At 32.8% G+C, this 18,690-nt stretch overlaps 1 protein-coding gene and 1 long non-coding RNA gene across 8 annotated transcripts in view; one reads left to right on the top strand and one right to left on the bottom strand.

Annotated features, from left to right (window-relative positions):
- UBR3 (ubiquitin protein ligase E3 component n-recognin 3) overlaps window positions 1-18,690 on the bottom strand; it is a 210,515-nt gene that overhangs the window by 80,538 nt on the left and 111,287 nt on the right. For 6 of the 7 annotated variants that reach the window (XM_079135462.1, XM_079135463.1, XM_079135464.1 and 3 more), the window contains 4 exons: window positions 18,633-18,665; window positions 16,480-16,940; window positions 9,823-9,911; window positions 3,399-3,548 (listed from right to left, as the gene is read on the bottom strand). In XM_079135462.1, the coding sequence (XP_078991588.1) occupies window positions 3,399-3,548; window positions 9,823-9,911; window positions 16,480-16,940; window positions 18,633-18,665 (733 nt within the window). The remainder of the gene's footprint in view (window positions 1-3,398; window positions 3,549-9,822; window positions 9,912-16,479; window positions 16,941-18,632; window positions 18,666-18,690) is intronic. The other variant, XM_079135466.1, reaches the window with a different exon arrangement.
- On the top strand, window positions 9,918-11,579 carry LOC306658481. Its single transcript, XR_013763061.1, has 3 exons — window positions 9,918-10,262; window positions 10,378-10,793; window positions 10,841-11,579. It is a non-coding gene; the product is annotated as an uncharacterized lncRNA (long non-coding RNA).

Here is an 18,690-nt window from a genome sequence, read left to right as displayed (position 1 = left end):
TTTTTTGTCCCCCCTCCCCCTTTTCTTTTTTCCTTAGTACTGAGGATTGAGCCTAGGGGTGTTTTACACTAAGCCACATCCCAGGCTTTTTTTATATTTATTTTGAGACAGGGTCTTGCTAAGTTGCTGAGGCTGATCTTGAACTTGTGATCCTCCTGCCTCAGCCTTCCAAGTCACCATTGCGCCTGACTATCTTGGAGAATTTTCTATGTACAATTTAGAAAAAATATGTGCAAGCTACCCTTGTTGAATCCTATATAATTCTGTTAGGTCTGATTGTTTTATAATGTTGCTCAAGTATTCAGTTTCTTTTGGGTCTTCTAACTAGCTGTTCTATCTACCAAGGTCTCCAACCATTACATTTCTCCCTTCAATTCTGTCAATTTTTGCTTCATATATTGGGGGCTCTGTTGTTTGGCACAAGATCCATTTATTAATATAAAAAGCCCTTCTTTGTTTCTTACAAATAATTTTAATGTGATGTTTACTTGGCCTCATGTTAGTTTGGGCCTCAAGCTTTCTTTGGGTTACTATTTGCATGAAATATCTTCCCATCCTTTCACTTTCAACCCACTGATGTCATTAAATCTAAAGTGAATCTCTTATAGAGAGCATTTAGTGTTATCACAATTTTTCATCCATTCTGTCCATCTCTGCCTTTAACCTGGACAATGTAATGCAATTATTTCAAGTGATTACAGATAAGAAAGGACTTAAATTCTGCCATTTTGTTATTTATTTTCTCTGTATTCCTTAATTCATTAATCGCTGCTTTCTTTTGTGATTTTTTTTCCTAGTATATCATTTTGATTCTCTTCTCATTTCTTTTACTTATGTGAGGTGTTTAAAGATTCCCCCCCACATCCTTACCAACATTTATTATTATTTATATTCTTGAAAACTGCCCTTCTGAATGGAGATGAAATCTCAAAATACTTTTGATTTGCATTTCCCTGATAGCTAGAGATACTGAACATCTTTTCATTTGTATTTCTTCTTTTGAGAAATGTCTATGTAGTTCTTTTGCCCATTTATTAACTGGATTATTTGGGGTTTTTTGAGTTCTTTATATATTCAGGAGGATATCAATGTCCTATCTGAGGAGCAGGTAGCAAAAATGTTCTTCCATTCTGTAAGTTCTCTTTTCAGGCTCTTAATGGTTTCCTTTGCTGTGCAGAAGTTTTACAATTTCATGCTATTCCACTTATCAATTTTGGGGTAGGAGTCTTGCTAAGTAAGTTGGTTTCTATGTCAATATAGTAGAGTGTTGGGTCTATATTTTCTTCCAGCAGTTGCAGAGTTTCTGGTCTAATTCCTAGGTCTCTGATCCACTTTGAGTCAACTTTTGTGCAGAGAGATATAGGAGTCAACTTTCATTCGTCTACATATGGATTTCCAGTTCTTCCAGCATTGTTTGTTGAAAAAGCTATTTTTTCTACAACATGTGCTAGGGTACCTTTATCTAGTATCAGATAACTGTATTTGTCTGGGTTTGTCTCTGTATCTTCTATTCTATTCCATTGGTTTTCATGTTTGTTTTGATGCCAGTACCATGCTGTTTTTGTTACTCTAGATCTGCAGTATAATTTGAGGTCTGGTATTCTGATGCCTCTAGCATCAATCTTTTTACTTAGAATTGCTTTGGCTATTCTGGGTCTCTTATTTTTCCAAATTAATTTTGGACTGCTTTTTTTACTTCTGTGAAGAATGTCCTTGGTATTTTGATGGGAATTGCATTGAATCTGAATATTTTGATAATATTAATTCTGCCTACCTAGAATATGGGAGGTTTTTCCATCTTCTAAGATAAAGAAGAACAAACTAACACCAAAGTCAGTAGTAGACTAGAAATAACTAAAATTAGAGCCAAAATCAATGAAATTGAGAAGAAAAGAAAATACAAACATTAATGAAACAAAGAGCTAGTTTTTTTGAAGGAATAAACAAGTGCTTGGGGCATAAATATTTGCAGTCATTATGTCTTGCTGTTGGATGATTCCCTTAACCAGTATGAAGGAACCTTCTTTGTCTCTTCTGATTAATTTCAGGTTGAAATCCACTTTGTCTGATATGAGAATGGCTATCCTGGCTTATTTGAGGTTATATTTGCATGGTATATCTTTTCCCATCCTTCACCTTCAGTCTGTGGGTATCTTTGTCTATAAGGTATATCTCTTACAAACAACATATTGTTGGATCTTGTTTTTTAATCCAATCTGCCAATCTATGTATTTTAATTGAAGAGTTAAGAGCATTTACATTGTGATTATAGAGAGATGATTTTTATTTCCTGGCAATTTATTTCTTGATGTTTAATTCAGACTTGGTTTCCTTTAGTTGACTATTCTTCTAATATACTGCATCCCTATGCTGGTTTTCATTTTTATTTCCCATTTCTTCTTCCTGAAATATTTCATTGAGTATGCTTTGTAATATAGGCTTTCTGGTTATGAATTCTTTTGGTTTCTGTTAATCATGGAAGGTTTTTATTTTATTATACATTATGAAGAATAATTTTGCTGGGTATAGTAATCTTGATTGGCACCCATTTTCTTTCAGAGCTTGGTATATATTACTCCAAACCCTCCTGGCTTGTAGGGTCTGTGTTGAGAAATCAGTTGAAATTCAAATTGGTTTATCTCTAAATGAAACCAGTCATTTTTCTCTTGCAGCTTTAAAATTCTATTATTATTCTGTATATTAGGTATTTTCACTATATGTGTCTTGGAGTACTTCTGCAATTCTGTATATTTGGGGTTCTATATGCCTCTTATATTTGAATTTCCATCTCAGTCCTAATATTTGGCAATTTTTCTAACATTATTTCATTGAAAAGATTGTGTACCCCTCTATTTTGGAGCATTCATCTACCCAGTGATTCTTAAATTTGGTCTCTTGATATTATCCCAGATTTTTTATCTTTAAGATTATTACTATTATTATTATTTTCCTCAAGGATTGAAAATCTATCTTTGAACTGGTCTCATCTGTTGATGATGCTTTCATTGACTTTTTTAATTTGGTTTATCAAGTTTTTCATTTCCAGGATTTCCCTTCGGTTCTTTTTAAGAATCCCTATCTCTTTATAACCTCTCTGCTAAGGTCTTCTAACACTCATACAGAAAAGTGAGATAAAATCAGATAAAGAAGTTTTGCTATTTGGATGTAAATCGATTATTGCTAGACAAAGTTCTAACTAATCTACATCTTTTGGTAGACTGAATATTTTGATAACAAACAACATATTGTTGGATCTTGGTTTTTAATCCAATCTGCCAATCTATGTATTTTAATTGAAGTTATAATTTTCAAGATATAACTTTCATCTGTCTATTTTAATTTGTTATATATACCTTGGCTCTAAAATGTTCCTACTGAAAAACTACTTTTGAATTTACCTGATGATGCTTGTAACAATACAACCAATCCCGTAGGTCGGTCTTCAGAGGAGGGGCCACTCTGTCCACAGATAACACAATCATATACTGCCTCAGAAACCTGTGGTTCTGCTGTGGTGATTTCCATAGGAATATCATTTTCAGGAGAATCTGAAAAAAAAAATTAAAACTCCTTATTACTAAGAAAAATCCCATTTTAATAAAAAATTTTTAAAAATTCATTTAAAATAATTTCAGATTCAATACTAATAGAGTTATATAGTAATAAAAGTATGCCCAAAATTATCTTGCTGAAGTAAAATGTTTACTCAAAAAAATTTAGGCAAAAAGTACAAAGAAATGATATAAAGACTCAAATAATATATGGTTAAACATACTTCTAATGTATCATTCATAGATAAAATTGATTACCAAATCAATACAGAAGCAAAAACACTGGTATCAAAAAAAGAAAATTTTGAGGGAGCTGGGGTTGTGGCTCAGTGGTAGAGTGCTCACGTAGCATGAATGAGGCCCTGGGTTGGATCCTCAGTATCACATAAAAATAAAGGTATTGTGTCCACCTACAACTAAAACAAAATATTTTTTAAATGCTATTTTAAAAATAGCATTTTAAAAAAAGAAGGAGAGAGTTGTTTTAATTTTCTTTGAGGCACCTAAGAGAGGGAATTTACAATAAGATGGGAACTTCTAGGGGAAAAAAATAGTAGTATGTTTTAGGAGATAAAAGAAGAAAAATCTATTTCTTCCTTACTCCCAACTTTAGGGATTATATCTCAGAAATAAAAATGATTAATTTTTGTTTAGGGAAATCATTAGATATGACCATAATATATATTAGTAAAGCAAAACTATTAAAGAAAATAACAGTAACCTTCTGGTGATGTAATGTCATTAACAAAAAGAAATAAAATATTTAGACAATTTAATCATTTGAAAATGAAGGAACTTAAAATTCCTGATCTGCGATATGTGTAGAGGGAACTGGGAAGACCAGGGAAACAGACACTCTTAATGAAATTCTTTAAAGATAGAGGCATATCTATGTAAATATGTAAAAATATATGTCAAAAATAGGAAAAAAAGATGTCCTTTATATATTTAATAATTCATGCAGATAAACATATATCTGATATTTATTAAGAGTGACTGAGGGAGAAGTAGGAGGAATCTAAAATAGATCTTTGGGTAAAGCCTAGTATGACAGAAATGAAGTCAAAAGAGAAATTAGAGAAAAAAAATAACAAACGAATCAGAAACAGAAAACACATATCTATTTAAACAAGATTAGTGAGTCAAAATGAAAAGAGATCTAGTCTTGAAAGACCTATTATTATGTCTGCCACACACTTTTAGTTAAAGCAAGATATTACTTTTAAGAGGTTAAAAGCAAAGAGTGATCTCATTGGGTAAAGCAATCAATGGTTCCAGCCCCAAGAAAAAGGAAGAAAAGGAGAGAGGGAGAATTTGTATGACTATATCAACACAGATAAAAACACTCAAGTATACAAACCAAATTGTAATCACCAGTTATGGAAGAAGAAAAAAACACAAATTAGAAACATTTATATTAATTCATGTATATATTATTATATGTGCATGAATATGTATATATAATGAAATCTGAGATTTAAAAAAGATTTATATAGAAGACTTTTCATGACACATTAATTTTTTCTGCAGTCTATAAATTTAATTTGTAATTTCTTTTTTTTTTACAGCCATTCCTTCTTTTTTATTATTTCTTTATTTTTACAGACTGCATTTTGATTCATTATATACAAATGAGGTACATCTTTTTGTTTCTATGGTTTTAAAAAGGAAACCAACGGCACAGCTTTTGTACAGTATGATTTCATTATGGGAAAAATAAATATAAACAAAATCCATTTATGTAATTTGTATGTGCTTCATATGAAGAAATAAAGGTTTACAATGGTTTATCTTAGAGAATAAGATTAAAGGGAAAATAGGAAGATATGATTAGTTTTGCCTGAATATAGTTTTATATGATCTTATTTCACCTGTGTTAAGGATATATTATGTTTTGAGTTTTGGTGTTTCCTTTTTTTTTTAATGTTTTGACTTGGTACTAGGACATATCTTATATATGGAACAAAAAAAAACAAAACATGTTTTGTATTTATTGGACTATTTTTTGGAATACACTATATCATATATGACTTAAAATAACAGACCTAGTATCACCATCCCTCAAAATTAAGCAATTTCATATTTAAAAATCAAGCAATGTAAACTTTCTATCCCACTCTAATTTCAGTGAAACAATTCAAATAGGTCCTACTTAGTGATGAGAATAAGAATTTCCCAATATGGCAAAATTCAAAACTATATTGAAATATTTTATAAAATAACATTTTTACAACTAGAAACAACAGACACAGATACACAGAAGTATGCACTATATGCATCTAATGCCACAAGTAAGTCAATTCTACCCTAAAAAAAGTCCACAGCTATGACTGATTCCAAGGAAGTGTATGAACAAAAAAGAGAACGTTATATAGTGTAGAATCATACCAAGTGTGATGAAGTGGCAAAAATATGTGTCAGGAAACAAGAAGCAATCAAAGGTCCAAAGATCAATCTCTGTCATAATAAGAGGCACACCAACTGAAACTAAATCAAGATATCACTTCTCTCACCTACAAAATTACAACATATGCTGATGATGAGGATGTAGAGAAACTGACATATTGCTGGTGGGCATACAAAATAGTACAGACCCTATGGGAAGAATCTGGTACACCTCAGTGAAATAAACACACATCAGATACCTAGACCATCTTTCAAGGATCATCAGGCAAATGAAGAAAACTAGCAACATGGAAAGAGCAATATAAATTTTAAAAGCAATTCAGAAAGATAAGTGATAATTTAGAAAAGAAAAATAACCCTCAAGTCTTCTCTGAAAGATTTCACAAAATTAAAGACACCCAAAATTAAAAGATCCATCATCCGACTAGAGTCCCCCAAAAGAAAATTTTAAATTATTGTAATATTTCTCTATAACAAATTACCCCAAAGCTCAGAGGTTTAATATAGCATGTATCTAACAGTTTCTCAGGATGAAGTATATAGAAGCAACTTAACAATATGGTGTTAGCTCAGGATCTCTCCTGAAATTGCTGTCAAACTATCATCTGGGCTGGGCTTGGTGACACACACCTGTAATCCCAGGGACTCAGGAAGATGAGGAAGGATGATCCCAAGTTCAAGGCCAACCTCAGCAACTTAGCAAGACCCTCAGCAACTTAGTGAAACCCTGTCTCAAAATAGAAAATAAAAACAGGTCTTGGGATATGGCTCAGTGGTAAAGCGACCCTGGGTTCAATTTGCAGTACCAAAAAACAACAACTGTCAGCCGGGCATAGTCTTCTTAAGGCTTAATTGGGACAGGAAGTTTCACATCCAAGTTTACTCATGTGGCTGTTGGCAAGAGGCTTCAGTTCCTCTTCCAGGGTATGCTCATGACATGAAAGCTGGATTCCCCAGAAGAAGTAACACAAAAGAGAAAGAAAGCAACGAAGACAGAAGTCATAATGTCTCTCATAACTCAGTTTTAGGAATGATAGTCCATCATTTCTGCCATACTTCGTGATCATAAAGACCAGTTTTGATACAATATAGGATAAAAGTACCTAAGACATAAATGCCAGGAGATGGGCATCACTTGGGGCCATACTAGAGGATGATTATATGAGTGAACAAAGAAATTACAATAAATTTTTTTTCTCAGAACTTCAGAAATATCAATCTATAGACTGGAAAGACTAAGAAGGAAAGACTAAGTCCTAAGAAGGAAGAAAATAAAAGCACATAGAAACAAATCATAAATTTTCAAATCTCAAAGGATCAGATGATCATAAAAGGATCACAAGAACAGAAAAAATATATTCACCTACAATGATATAAGATTCAGACTCCCACTAGAGTTTTCATCAAATGAATATAAAAAAGACAAGAAAGTAATGCCTTCATTTGTTACAGAAAATATCAACCTGGCATTCTATATCCATTCAAATGAACAATCAAGTATGAGAGCAAATTCCCTTCCAAAGATATAAAAAATCAGAAAGCCTCTACACAAACATTATTAGAAATATACTTGAGGCTGTACTCCAATAAGACAAGACCAAGAAAAGAGATGAGAGGCAGAAAACCCTAAATTGATCCAAAAGTAGGAAAACAATAGGAATCTCAAGGTAATGGCTATGCCACATGCCATGGACCCAACTGGAAAAGTATTTCATGCAAAGGACAGAATGATTGAGTGGGCAGAATGACAGAGATAGAATAAAGATAGTGCAATTCTTGTCACAATACTATCTATCCATCTATCTATCGATCTATCTATCTATCTATCTATCTATCTATCTATCTATCTATCTATCTATCTATGACAATGGGGACTGAAACCAAGGGCACTTTACTTTTGAGCTATAATCCCAGTCCTTTTTAAAAAACTTTTGAAACAGGGTCTTTCTAAGCTGCTAAAGCTGGTCTCAAACGTGCAATCCTCCTACCTCAACCTCCCAAGTCACTGGGATTACAGACATGCACCACTGTATCCAGCTACAATTTTAAAATAAAGTCAAAAGGAGCAGTTGGAAACTTCAGACAAAAAAAAAAAAAAAAAGGCAATATAACAAAGTCCTGGCCCAAATACAAACAAACATTAGCTGATATGGGTTTTAGCAATCAAGCGGCTATAAGAAAAGAAATAGTCTCCTTAGAAACGTTCAAGAATCAGGCCACTTGGATTCAAAAAACAGTAAATAAATTCTAGTGTATTACTTAGCCCTATACTCAATAACACCCCAAAAGTCATCCTAATACAAATACTCTTAACTGTTTGAGTCGACCTTTGGATGGAAGACACCATCCAATGTCTGTGACAGCAAAACAAAATGTCAGCAACCTTGACAATTTTAAAGTAAATAAGTAGTTAACAAGTGATAAAAAGCAAGAGGCAGAGATGAGGAATGGAAAAATGAAAGAAAATGAAAAATGATAGGAGCTTATCAGTTCATTTTATTTGAATGGGTATGATACCCCTTCACAGATCAATCTCCTTCTTTCGTATGAGAAAGTCAACTACTACTAAGTAAATTCCACAAACAGAATTCGATTATTCTTTCCATCAAAATTGTGACCTGAACATAAAACTCCATGTTAATCATTTAGAAGACAGTTGGCTATATCTAGACTGACCCCATCTTCACACCTCTCTGGCCATTGTTATGTGTGCTTATGTGTACAAAAATGAATGAAAAATGTACATTCATGTTTGAATGCACATGTGTGTAAGTAATTTGTAATAGTTAGGATGTGAGGTGTCCCCCAAAAGCTCATGTATGAGACAACACAAGAAGGTTTAGAGGAGAAATGATTGGGTTGTGAGAGCCTTAATCCAAGCAGCAAATTAATTCCTGATAGGAATTAACTGAGTGGACTGAAGATGGGTAGGGTATGGCTGGAAGAGGTGGGTCACTGAGGGTATGCCTTTGGGGTATATATTTGGTGAGCTGAGCTTAATCTCTCTCTGAACATTATGTGAGCCACTTCCCTCTGCCATACTCTTCCACCATGATGTTTTGGCCTATCTTGAGTCCCGAAGAATGGAGTCAGTTGTCAATGGACTGAGAACTCTGAAACCATAAGCCCTCAAATAAACTTTTCCTCCTCTACTATTGTTCTAGTGGGTCTTTCAGTCAGAACAGCAAAAGAGATGTCTAAAGCAGTATTTTAACTGAATGTATGACTCTAGCTTATTTTCTTTCATCAATTTTATCTAAAAAGAAAGGAGGGAGGAGAAAGAAGAAAAGAAAAAAAAAAGAAATCACTGTAATGTGAAAAGTCATGGAAAGGAGTAGCCTGGTTAACTAAAGACTGAGACTTCAATTTAATCCATTCCTTCAGTGTTTGCAAAAGGTTGCTCAGAGTAACCTACCACCATACAGAAACAAGGCATTCCTTTTTATTATAAAAATCTAAATGCTAATCTGAATGAAAATAAGAAATGTACCTTATCTTTAGCAATACTCATATTGTGGCAGAAAGAGGAGGCACTGAAAGTATTTGAAAACCTTTATAAGAATCTTAGAATAATATCACATAAACAAATACATATTAATGGATCTCAGAAATTTAAGGGACAGTTTAATAGAAAAGAGGGAGCATACTCTCTATGTATTGCTATCAATAGAAAGCTCTTCCTCACAATGGCAGCCATTCAATCTCAGAATGAACTGTCTACAAAAGAGATTGGTCCTGTGTCATTATATTGTTTACATAAAGACAGGAAATCGTCTGCCTGTAATGTTTAAAACTTCTGGAAGATTGGTCAAGATCATCCCTAATGTAATGACTATGAGTTCTAACCTAAAAAGTTTTGACTTACCAACATCCATTGCAGTTTCCATAAAGCTTTTCTGTCGTGAAGCAAACTCTGCAAGCAATTTCTGTTGCCTCTCTCTAGCCTTTTGTCGCCTAGATTAAACAGAAATAGTTATGAGTACTAAATGTGCTTAAAACCAATCTACTATCTTTGAGTAGTATATAATATATGAAAAGACCCTTGTGTATAGTAGAAAGCAATCTATTTTCTATATTATGCATTAATTTCATGTAAGATTGGACTCCCCTAAGGATTCTGCTTTAGAAAGACTTCAAACTCACGACTCGATAGATAAAAATAAAAGCCAAGGTTTACCTAAAAATGTGATATAATAATTAAGGTAGGTAGAAAATTTGATTTCCAACAAAACAATGTCCTAAGTAAATGCCTGATGACAGGAAGAGCAAGTCTTTTTCAGTAAGGGACTAGCAAATTAACCTCAGGTACAGGCTGGGGAGATAGCTCAGTTGGTAGAGTGCTTGCCTCACAAGCACAAGGCCCTGGGTTCAAATCCCCAGTACTGCAAAAAAAAAAAAAAAAAAAATCCTTTAACCTCAGGTACAAATGACAGTAAATTAGGTGCTATAAAAAGCTTGATGTTTATATATAAACGAAATCTAAAAGATATGAATAATCAGGTTTATTTTTATCCTAAGAATAGGTTTCCCCTAATAGAGAATGAGGAGAAGCCAATAAGACATATTCCATGTGTGATCTGTTGTGTATGAAGCAAAAGAATGTGAAACAAACACAACAAAGAATAAAAACATCTTCCAAGTCTAAGTATAAATATTCCTTTGAATTAATTCACTATACTGTCTTTATTATTTATACTTTATTTACTTTTATCTACTTTCAAAGAGTATTTAAATTTGAGAGTAGTTGCCAAAACAAAACAAAAACCAATACAACAGGATCAGAACATAAAAAAAAAGTAAACTAACAAAGAAAAGTGATAGGCTTCCCCAGATTATGTGAGCATAAAATTTTACAGTGAGCATAAAATTTTAATACTAGTGAGCATAAAATACTAATACTAGTGAGCATAAAATTTTACATTTAATAAGAAAAGGTTAAGGCAATTTTAAAAAGGGAGGGAGAGAAAGAAAAGAAGAAGGTTTAAAAAATAAGTTATATATTAACTCCTTAGGAAGATAAACGTTTTACTCGAATGAAACTCAAGAGGTACCGATCATAGACCATGATACAAAGAATATAATAATATATATACTAAATTATAGTAGTTTCTTTTAATAACCCTTTATTATTTCTATACACTGTAAAAGACAAAGCATTATATTAAATGGAGATGCTAGTCATTTCTATGAAAAACCTCAAAGTATTTTTCTATTAATCTGAAAGATAACAGAATTCAGAAGAATGAAACACAAACAGTTCCCATTAAATTAACAGATAATCAAGAACTATAAGGTTAAGTACTATGGTCCACCTTATCAGAAGTTACATATTTTTGCCAATAATGTTCAAAAGATTTTTAACTCTTTTTCTAACATTTACAGATAATTTAGGATCCCCATGAGAAAAACTGCTTTATTACTTTATAGTTATCTCTTTTAAATTGTTTTTGAGCCAAAATATTATTATTGAAGTTGATCACTAATCTTTATCAAACTTCATTCTCAATGACACTGATTAGGTTAAAACATCATATCTATCCATCTCTTCTCTTTCCTAAACATGAAGAATGGCTAGAGTTACCAGGCATAGGGTGTCAGGATCCAACAGCCTGGCACAAGAGAGTATTGGTGTATGGAAAGATTCCAAGAAATTGGTTACAGACAAGGGAAATTATAAAAAAGATAGATAGATAGATAGATAGATAGATAGATAGATAGATAGATAGATAGATAGATAGAAAGAAAAGAGAAGAGAAGAGGAAAAGGAAAGGAAAAATGAATAATGGCTGCTGGGTTTCTCACTGTGGAAGTGAATTACAATATGGTAAGAGAGAAAACAAGAATGATTCCCATGGTGTCAGATTGGAATTTTAAGTATCACAGGCATAAAAATAATTCTCCCTTCCCCCCTTTCAGTACCCAACACAAACACATACAAACAAAGTTTTCCCCAGTTCTGTCCACCAAGAGTATATGAAACAATTATTCCTCATTAGAATAAACACATGGCTTGTAGTTTTTAAATACCATCCTCTACTAAAAGTAACTAGGACTCCTTAGAGAAATGACTGACCTCAAGTACAAGATGAGCCTGGAACAATTTATTGTCCCACAAAATAAGAATATGCTCAAAGAATGAGGGTGATAGATCAAAAGGGCATAGAAACCAGCTTGAAGTAATTTCTAGGATCTAAACGTGGAACAATTTGAGCACCAAACTGAATAATGAGCACAAGAGTTATAAAACAGAAAACAGGAACCCAAGAGCTCACATTAATAAATGTAAATGAATAGTATATTGAAACTTTATAAGAAATGGGATATTACAGTATCTCAAACTATATCTCCACAAGTTGCATATTAATTACAAAGGTAGAAAAGGGTAAATTGACAGTGAAGAAGTCTGGCAGATACCCCCTTAAATCAAGCAATCAAATTTAATCATCGGTAATAGAACAAATTAAAATCATGAAACACCTGATGGGTGAAAACAAAACGGCAACTTTTCATTGATTTTTCTGCCAAATATGCAGGAATATTTGATTGAGGAAGCTATTCCACATTGAAGGAGACCAAAACAATATAACAATTAAATGCAGTGAATGATTACTAATCGAACCTTTTTGCCATATGAAACATTATTTGAACAATTATCTAAACTTGGGATTTAAGGGTTTACTTGTAGGTGCTCTGTTTTGTTTGGTATGACACTGGGGACTGAACCCAGGGGTGCTTTACTACTGAGCTACATACCCCGTCTTTTTTTATTTAAAGACAGGATCTTGCTAAATTGCTGAGACTGGTTTTAAACTTGCGATCCTCTTGCCTCATCCTCCCGAGTTGCAATTTCGGGCATGCACCACCAAAACCCAATGGGATCTAAGGATTTAATCACACTAAAATACTTTCTTTCTTTTCTTTTCTTTTCTTTTCTTTCCCCTCCCTCCCTCCCTCCCTCCCTCCCTTCCTTCCTTCCTTTCCTTCCTCCCTCCCTCCCTTCCTTCCTTCCTTCGCTTTGTTTTGAGATGGGGGTCTCACTATGTTGCCAACGCTGATTTAAAACTCCTGAGCTCAGTCAATTCTTCTGCCTCAATCTCCCAGGCACACACCACTGTGCCCAGATTAATTTCCTCACTTTGATAGTTGCACTGTGGTAATTTAAGTAAGAAAAAGTCCTTATTTCTAGGAAATACACACTAAAATATTCCACAGTGAAGGTGAACCACACCAGCAACTTATTCTGAAATGTTTCAAGAAATTCCTTGTATTGTCCGTGAAATATTTCAAGTGTAGGATTACTTTAAAATTAAAAAATTCACAAAAATTAATTTCATCCTCAAATATCTGCCACAAAGGAAATGGCAACAAACAAAAATGTGCTATAGATGTTCAAAGCATTCTAAGACACCACATTCATACTTAGAATAAATATGTTCATAAGACTATAACAAATAACAAATCTATACGTCAAATAAAAGAAAATCTCAAGTATAGTTGCTTGGCATTAGAATTAAAACTGCATTTCTATACAAGCTTTCTATGTAACTAGAAATGGAATGTCACTGTTATAAATTTCTTTCTTATTTTTAGTTGTAGATGGACACAATACCTTTATTTTACTTATTTTTATGTGGTGCTGAGGATCAAACCCAGTGCCTCATAAGCCCTCTACCACTGAGCTACAACCCCAGCCCCTGCAAATTTTTTTCTTTAATTTTTTTAAGTCGTCAATGGACTTTTATTTTTATTTATTTGTATGCAGTGCTGAGAATCAAACCCAGTGGCTCACACATGCTAGCCAAGTGCTCTACCACCAAGAAACAACCCCAGTCCAAATTTTTTCTTAATCTAGGTTATTCCTTACTAAAATTGAGCAAAATGTAAATAAAGACCATTAACAAAAAGACAAACAAGTTTGGGCAACTGCCTATATCATCAAAATTTTCCATTATTATCCTGGAAGTGAAGACATTGGAGTTGTATATTATTACAACCATCTAAGGTTTCTGGTTTGTATCTTGTTTTCTAAGGAGTTAATCTATTATGAAAGTGATGCCAAGTTTGTCTATAGGTGAGGCACATGGAAATGGATCATCATTAAGTGTTTATAAACCAATCTGCTTTTATTATGAGAAACATAATACAAAACAGAAAGGACATATGAGAAGCACAGCAAGATTCAGATTCATTTTCATTCTATCTGCTACAGAATCCATTTCAAGTGCTTGTCAACATCATTGCTGCTCAAAGGAAATAAAACCCATCACAAGAAAGTCTAGAATTTTGAGTATTATTTATTACAAGAGCAATAAGGCCTTTGTAAAAATAGCATCTAAACTATATCCTCCAATATTACATCTATTATTAGTAATAATTACAAAATACCACTGACCAAATACAGTACCCTTTGATCCACTGCATGTTTATTTTTCTTCAAAGAGAGAGAGAGAGAGAGAGAGAGAGAGAGAGAGATAATATTACATAATTAAAAATAAAAGACCATTAATTTAGAAGAAATTAACAAAAATAAAAATCTTGCCAGGCATGGTGGTACATGCCTGTTATTCCAGCAACTTGGGAAGCTGAGGCAGAAGGATCACAGGTTTGAGGGCAGCCTGGGCAACTTAGAGAGAGACCCTATCTCAAAATAAAAATGAAAAGGGCCAAGATGTAGATCAGTGGTAGAGCACCCTTGGACTCAATCCCTAGTATCAATGTTATTGCAAAGTTTTAGCAACCTATTATAACACCTTACGTTAGTAAACAGGAACATCATCCAAGTCACAACTTTAGGAACAAATCATGAGTTTTCCCTCATCTCCCACATCAAATTGATCACAAAGTCTAACGACATGAAGCTGCTAAATATCTCATATACATCTCCCCCTATTTATTATTACCAACTTAGTTTAGACCCTTGCTACATCTGCTATCCTAGATTCTTAAATAGCTGAGTAGCCCAATTTCCAGTCTGACCCCACTCTAACCAATCTGCATGTGATTATCTACATATTATTCCCCTTTTTAAAATTCTTCAATGGTTTCCCTGTAATCATTCACACGTTAAGTACCAAATAAAATATTATATCTGGTTATCTCCTTCGTCTTTTATCTCCTGCTACTGCCATTAATACCCTGTACACCTAACATAGTATTTATTACACTAATAACGATCTGTTTACTAGTCTGTCTCCCACTATAATATTAATTCCTCAAGGTCAAGGAGTTCAACACTGGACACAGTTCCCATCCAGGGAAGAGCCTGGGTGACACCTGAAGAATGGAAAATGGATCACTAGTATAAAATGCTCCTTAGGTTGGCTTCCACTGATAATTCGACCCATAATTGTCTACATTTAATTTTAAAAGTAACAAGAAGTCCAGATAAAAATGTGCCAAGAATGATTTTATCTGTACGAAAGAGATGACAAAGTCCAAGGTTCTTAATTAAAATAACATTGAAATGATCCTTTTCAACTCTATAATTTTAACCATATAATTTTTGCTTTGTTGCTGTCTTCTTTTTTTTTAAATTTTGTTTTGTTGCTTTAGTAGGCAAATTTGTTTTAGAGAAATTAAACCAACGAATATTATTTATAACCTCAAGTAAGCAATTGCAATCTTGAAGTTCATCTGAAAAAAATGTTTTAATAGTCTGAGTCTTTTAGCCTTCTCTGTATTCATTACAAGTTGATTTCGTTTTTGTTTTAATAAATACTAAACCCATCCCAAGGATTTGACAATTATGCTGAGTTTCAGTCTCTCAAGATTCATCTTGTCATGTTTTTGACAACAAGGTAGGCAATGGTAACAAATCTGTTGAAAAACAGCTGGTGACAATACACAGTAACATGACTTGAATACAGCTGTTAGCAAATAGCATGTGCCAAGAACCATGCCACAGTCCATGACCTATAAACTCCACTTATAAAAACATCATTCCTAGGAAGATAGTCAAAGATGAAGGAAAAGAAAAAGATTTAGAAATATTATGACTTAACAACAAATTAGAAGCAACTTAAGAGTCCAAAAGCTAGAGGCATAAGTTAAGTGTTTAAAAACAATATTTTTAATAAATGGTAATTATATATTGATAAAGACTATAAAGGACCAAGAGTAATTAAAGTAGTTGGATTTTTATTATTTTGAGTAATATTTAAAAGTCTTCCAATTTTTTTCTGTTCTCATTTAACACTGATTTGATAATACTTTCCGACAACACCAAGAGAATTATTAGATCCTTATAACAATAAAATTATAGCAATTTTTCTGAAGAAGACTCCAAATTTAAAGTAGTAATTTAATGTTGAGGTCAGAAACACTCATTTTCTCACCCCCAAGTAAGACATCATAGTACGCATATAAGCGCTATGTTCAATTCCATTTATCTTACGAATGAATCAGTTATTATTTTTGCTGCTAGAACAATCAGGTAGTGAGTCTCAGATGATCTAAAAGGATAAAAATCAATCAAATCTTCAACTATACCATACATATGTAAAACATTAAAAATAAAAGTTACCTTTCTTCTTTATCCAAGGTTTTCTTCTCTGCTGCAGTAATTTTTTTGGGTGGTACAGGTGGAGTCACTTTTCTACATATCTCTTCAATGATACGTTTGTTCATTCTGCTTTGCAAAGCAGCTTTTAGTAATATTCTTTCTACTGCAGTTATACCATCTCCATGACTGTATTTAGGAATTTCTGGTTGGATTAAAATTTCAATGTCATCCAGCCAAGGAGGATAGTAGGAGTTTTGTTTTCCTGAGAGTTTGTGATGAAGCTTAATTAGCAAAGACAATATGCTTTCTTTAATTTCCAAAATGGCTGTTGTTAATTGGGGAGCTGAACCAGGAGCAGACCATTTACTTGAAGTTTTGGGACGAACCACCTGATTTGCTTCACTGCTACTACGATTGATGATCTCCTGAAATTTCTTTCTACGTTCTGCTACCAAGCTGAAAACTTGAGCTGTACCAGAATTCTACCAGTAGACATGAGAAAAAAAGAAAAATCAAGACAAGTTATTCAGTATCAATCCTAAAAATATATTAATATATTTTTACAAAGGGAATGCTCAAAAGTTTCATTGAGATTTATTCAATTGATATACTTATTAAATAAATCTGATCCTTCACCTTTCTTTCTCAAACAAATCGAGTTCCACTCAATCTACAAACACCAATAAGAAAAAAAGAGACTTATCAACAATAAAATGTCTTTCTAAACCTCCTTAGCCTATTAACCAGTGGGGGAAAAAAACAATCTTAAGCAGTACCAATACCCATGTTAAAGAGAAATCATAAGCTAAATTTCTCCTGCTTAATGGAAAAGAAAATCTGTTCTATTCATCATTCGTAAGGAAAATTATTTATGGACTTTACTAACTTCTGGAAGACTGCTACTGTTTCCAGTTAAGAAAATTATAAGTTAATTTAATTTTCCAAGTTAATGAATCTGAACTGGTAATTAATTTCACTTTTAAGGAACTTCAAAAGTTTCAAATTACTTCTAAAAAATGTTTAAAGTTATTAAATTGAAATGTAAGGAAGAAAGATCAAACTGATTTTGTTTCACATTTGAATATCACTGTGACTTGTTATTTGAATAGGTTTTTTTTAACTGTGTTTTTCTCAATTACTTATCTTCTAATAGCCTTTCTGCTAAACCCCAAACTGCATTAGGGCTCTTCAAAATCATCTTTTAATTAAGATATGAGTCAGTTTAATGGATTTCATTAGTTTTTTAAAGTGAGCATAGAAAAGATGCTTCGATATTAGTTGAATTTTTGTGAGTCAAATTAGAGTATACACTATTTTTTAACATCCAAGCTGTTTGTTAAAGTACTCTCTGCCAGCATTAGAGGGCAAAAGCTTCCTCTTATAGAGGTTCCAATATTTTAATTAAAATCCTTAATGATACAGCAAAAACATGCTGTCAAAAAAAGTTCTTACAAGTAGAGTTTACTCTGAGAAATACCTGATTTAATGCTGTCTTCTCATGAAAATCTAGGTTAAAGGAACTAACACTGCTCAAATTTAGTTAGTTGGCGTGTCATTTCAAGAATTTTTTTCTTTATTCATTTTAAAATTAATTAAGCTACATGCAATGAGAGCTGTTTTTCAAAAAGAATCTGACTATACAACATATAGTTTAAGACTTTTATGGGCTTATTTTATCAAAATCAATTAATTTCCATAGAAGTAAAAAAAAATATTTTAAAATGGGCATGCTGCCAGAAACTAAATTTATTTTATTTAGAAAACAGTCTTTTTTTTTTTTTTTTTTTTGCAGTACTGGGGAATCAAACTCAGGGCCTTGTGCTTGCAAGGCAAGCACTCTACCAGCTGAGCTATCTCCCCAGCCCGAAAACAGTCATTTTTAAGATGTTAGTAAGACACAAATATGCTGCCTATCATTGATTCAAAACACTTCTAACACTAATAAGAAAAATACACTATTAAATGCTCAATATTATTTTTGAGATCAATAATATTGATTTTCTTTAAAATGAAGCCTAAATTACTTTAGTTTTTAAAAAGAGCACAAACTTTTCAAAAATTTAACCATATTAATCAAATACACACGCACACACACAAATACTTTCAAAGTGATTTTTTTCTCATTTCCAGTTAAAGCCACATTGCTAGTTAATGCACATATCATACACATCTACCTCTCTTTGAAGAACTTTAGGTCGTCGTGAACTCTGGCAGGTTAAAGGAAAAAGACTG

This window comes from Sciurus vulgaris (genome assembly GCF_902686455.1).
Source record: "Sciurus vulgaris genome assembly, chromosome: 3".
In the NCBI taxonomy this organism is placed as follows: domain Eukaryota; kingdom Metazoa; phylum Chordata; class Mammalia; order Rodentia; family Sciuridae; genus Sciurus; species Sciurus vulgaris.
The sequence above is the reverse complement of the archived record's forward strand: the minus strand, read 5'-3'. Positions and strand labels throughout refer to the sequence as shown.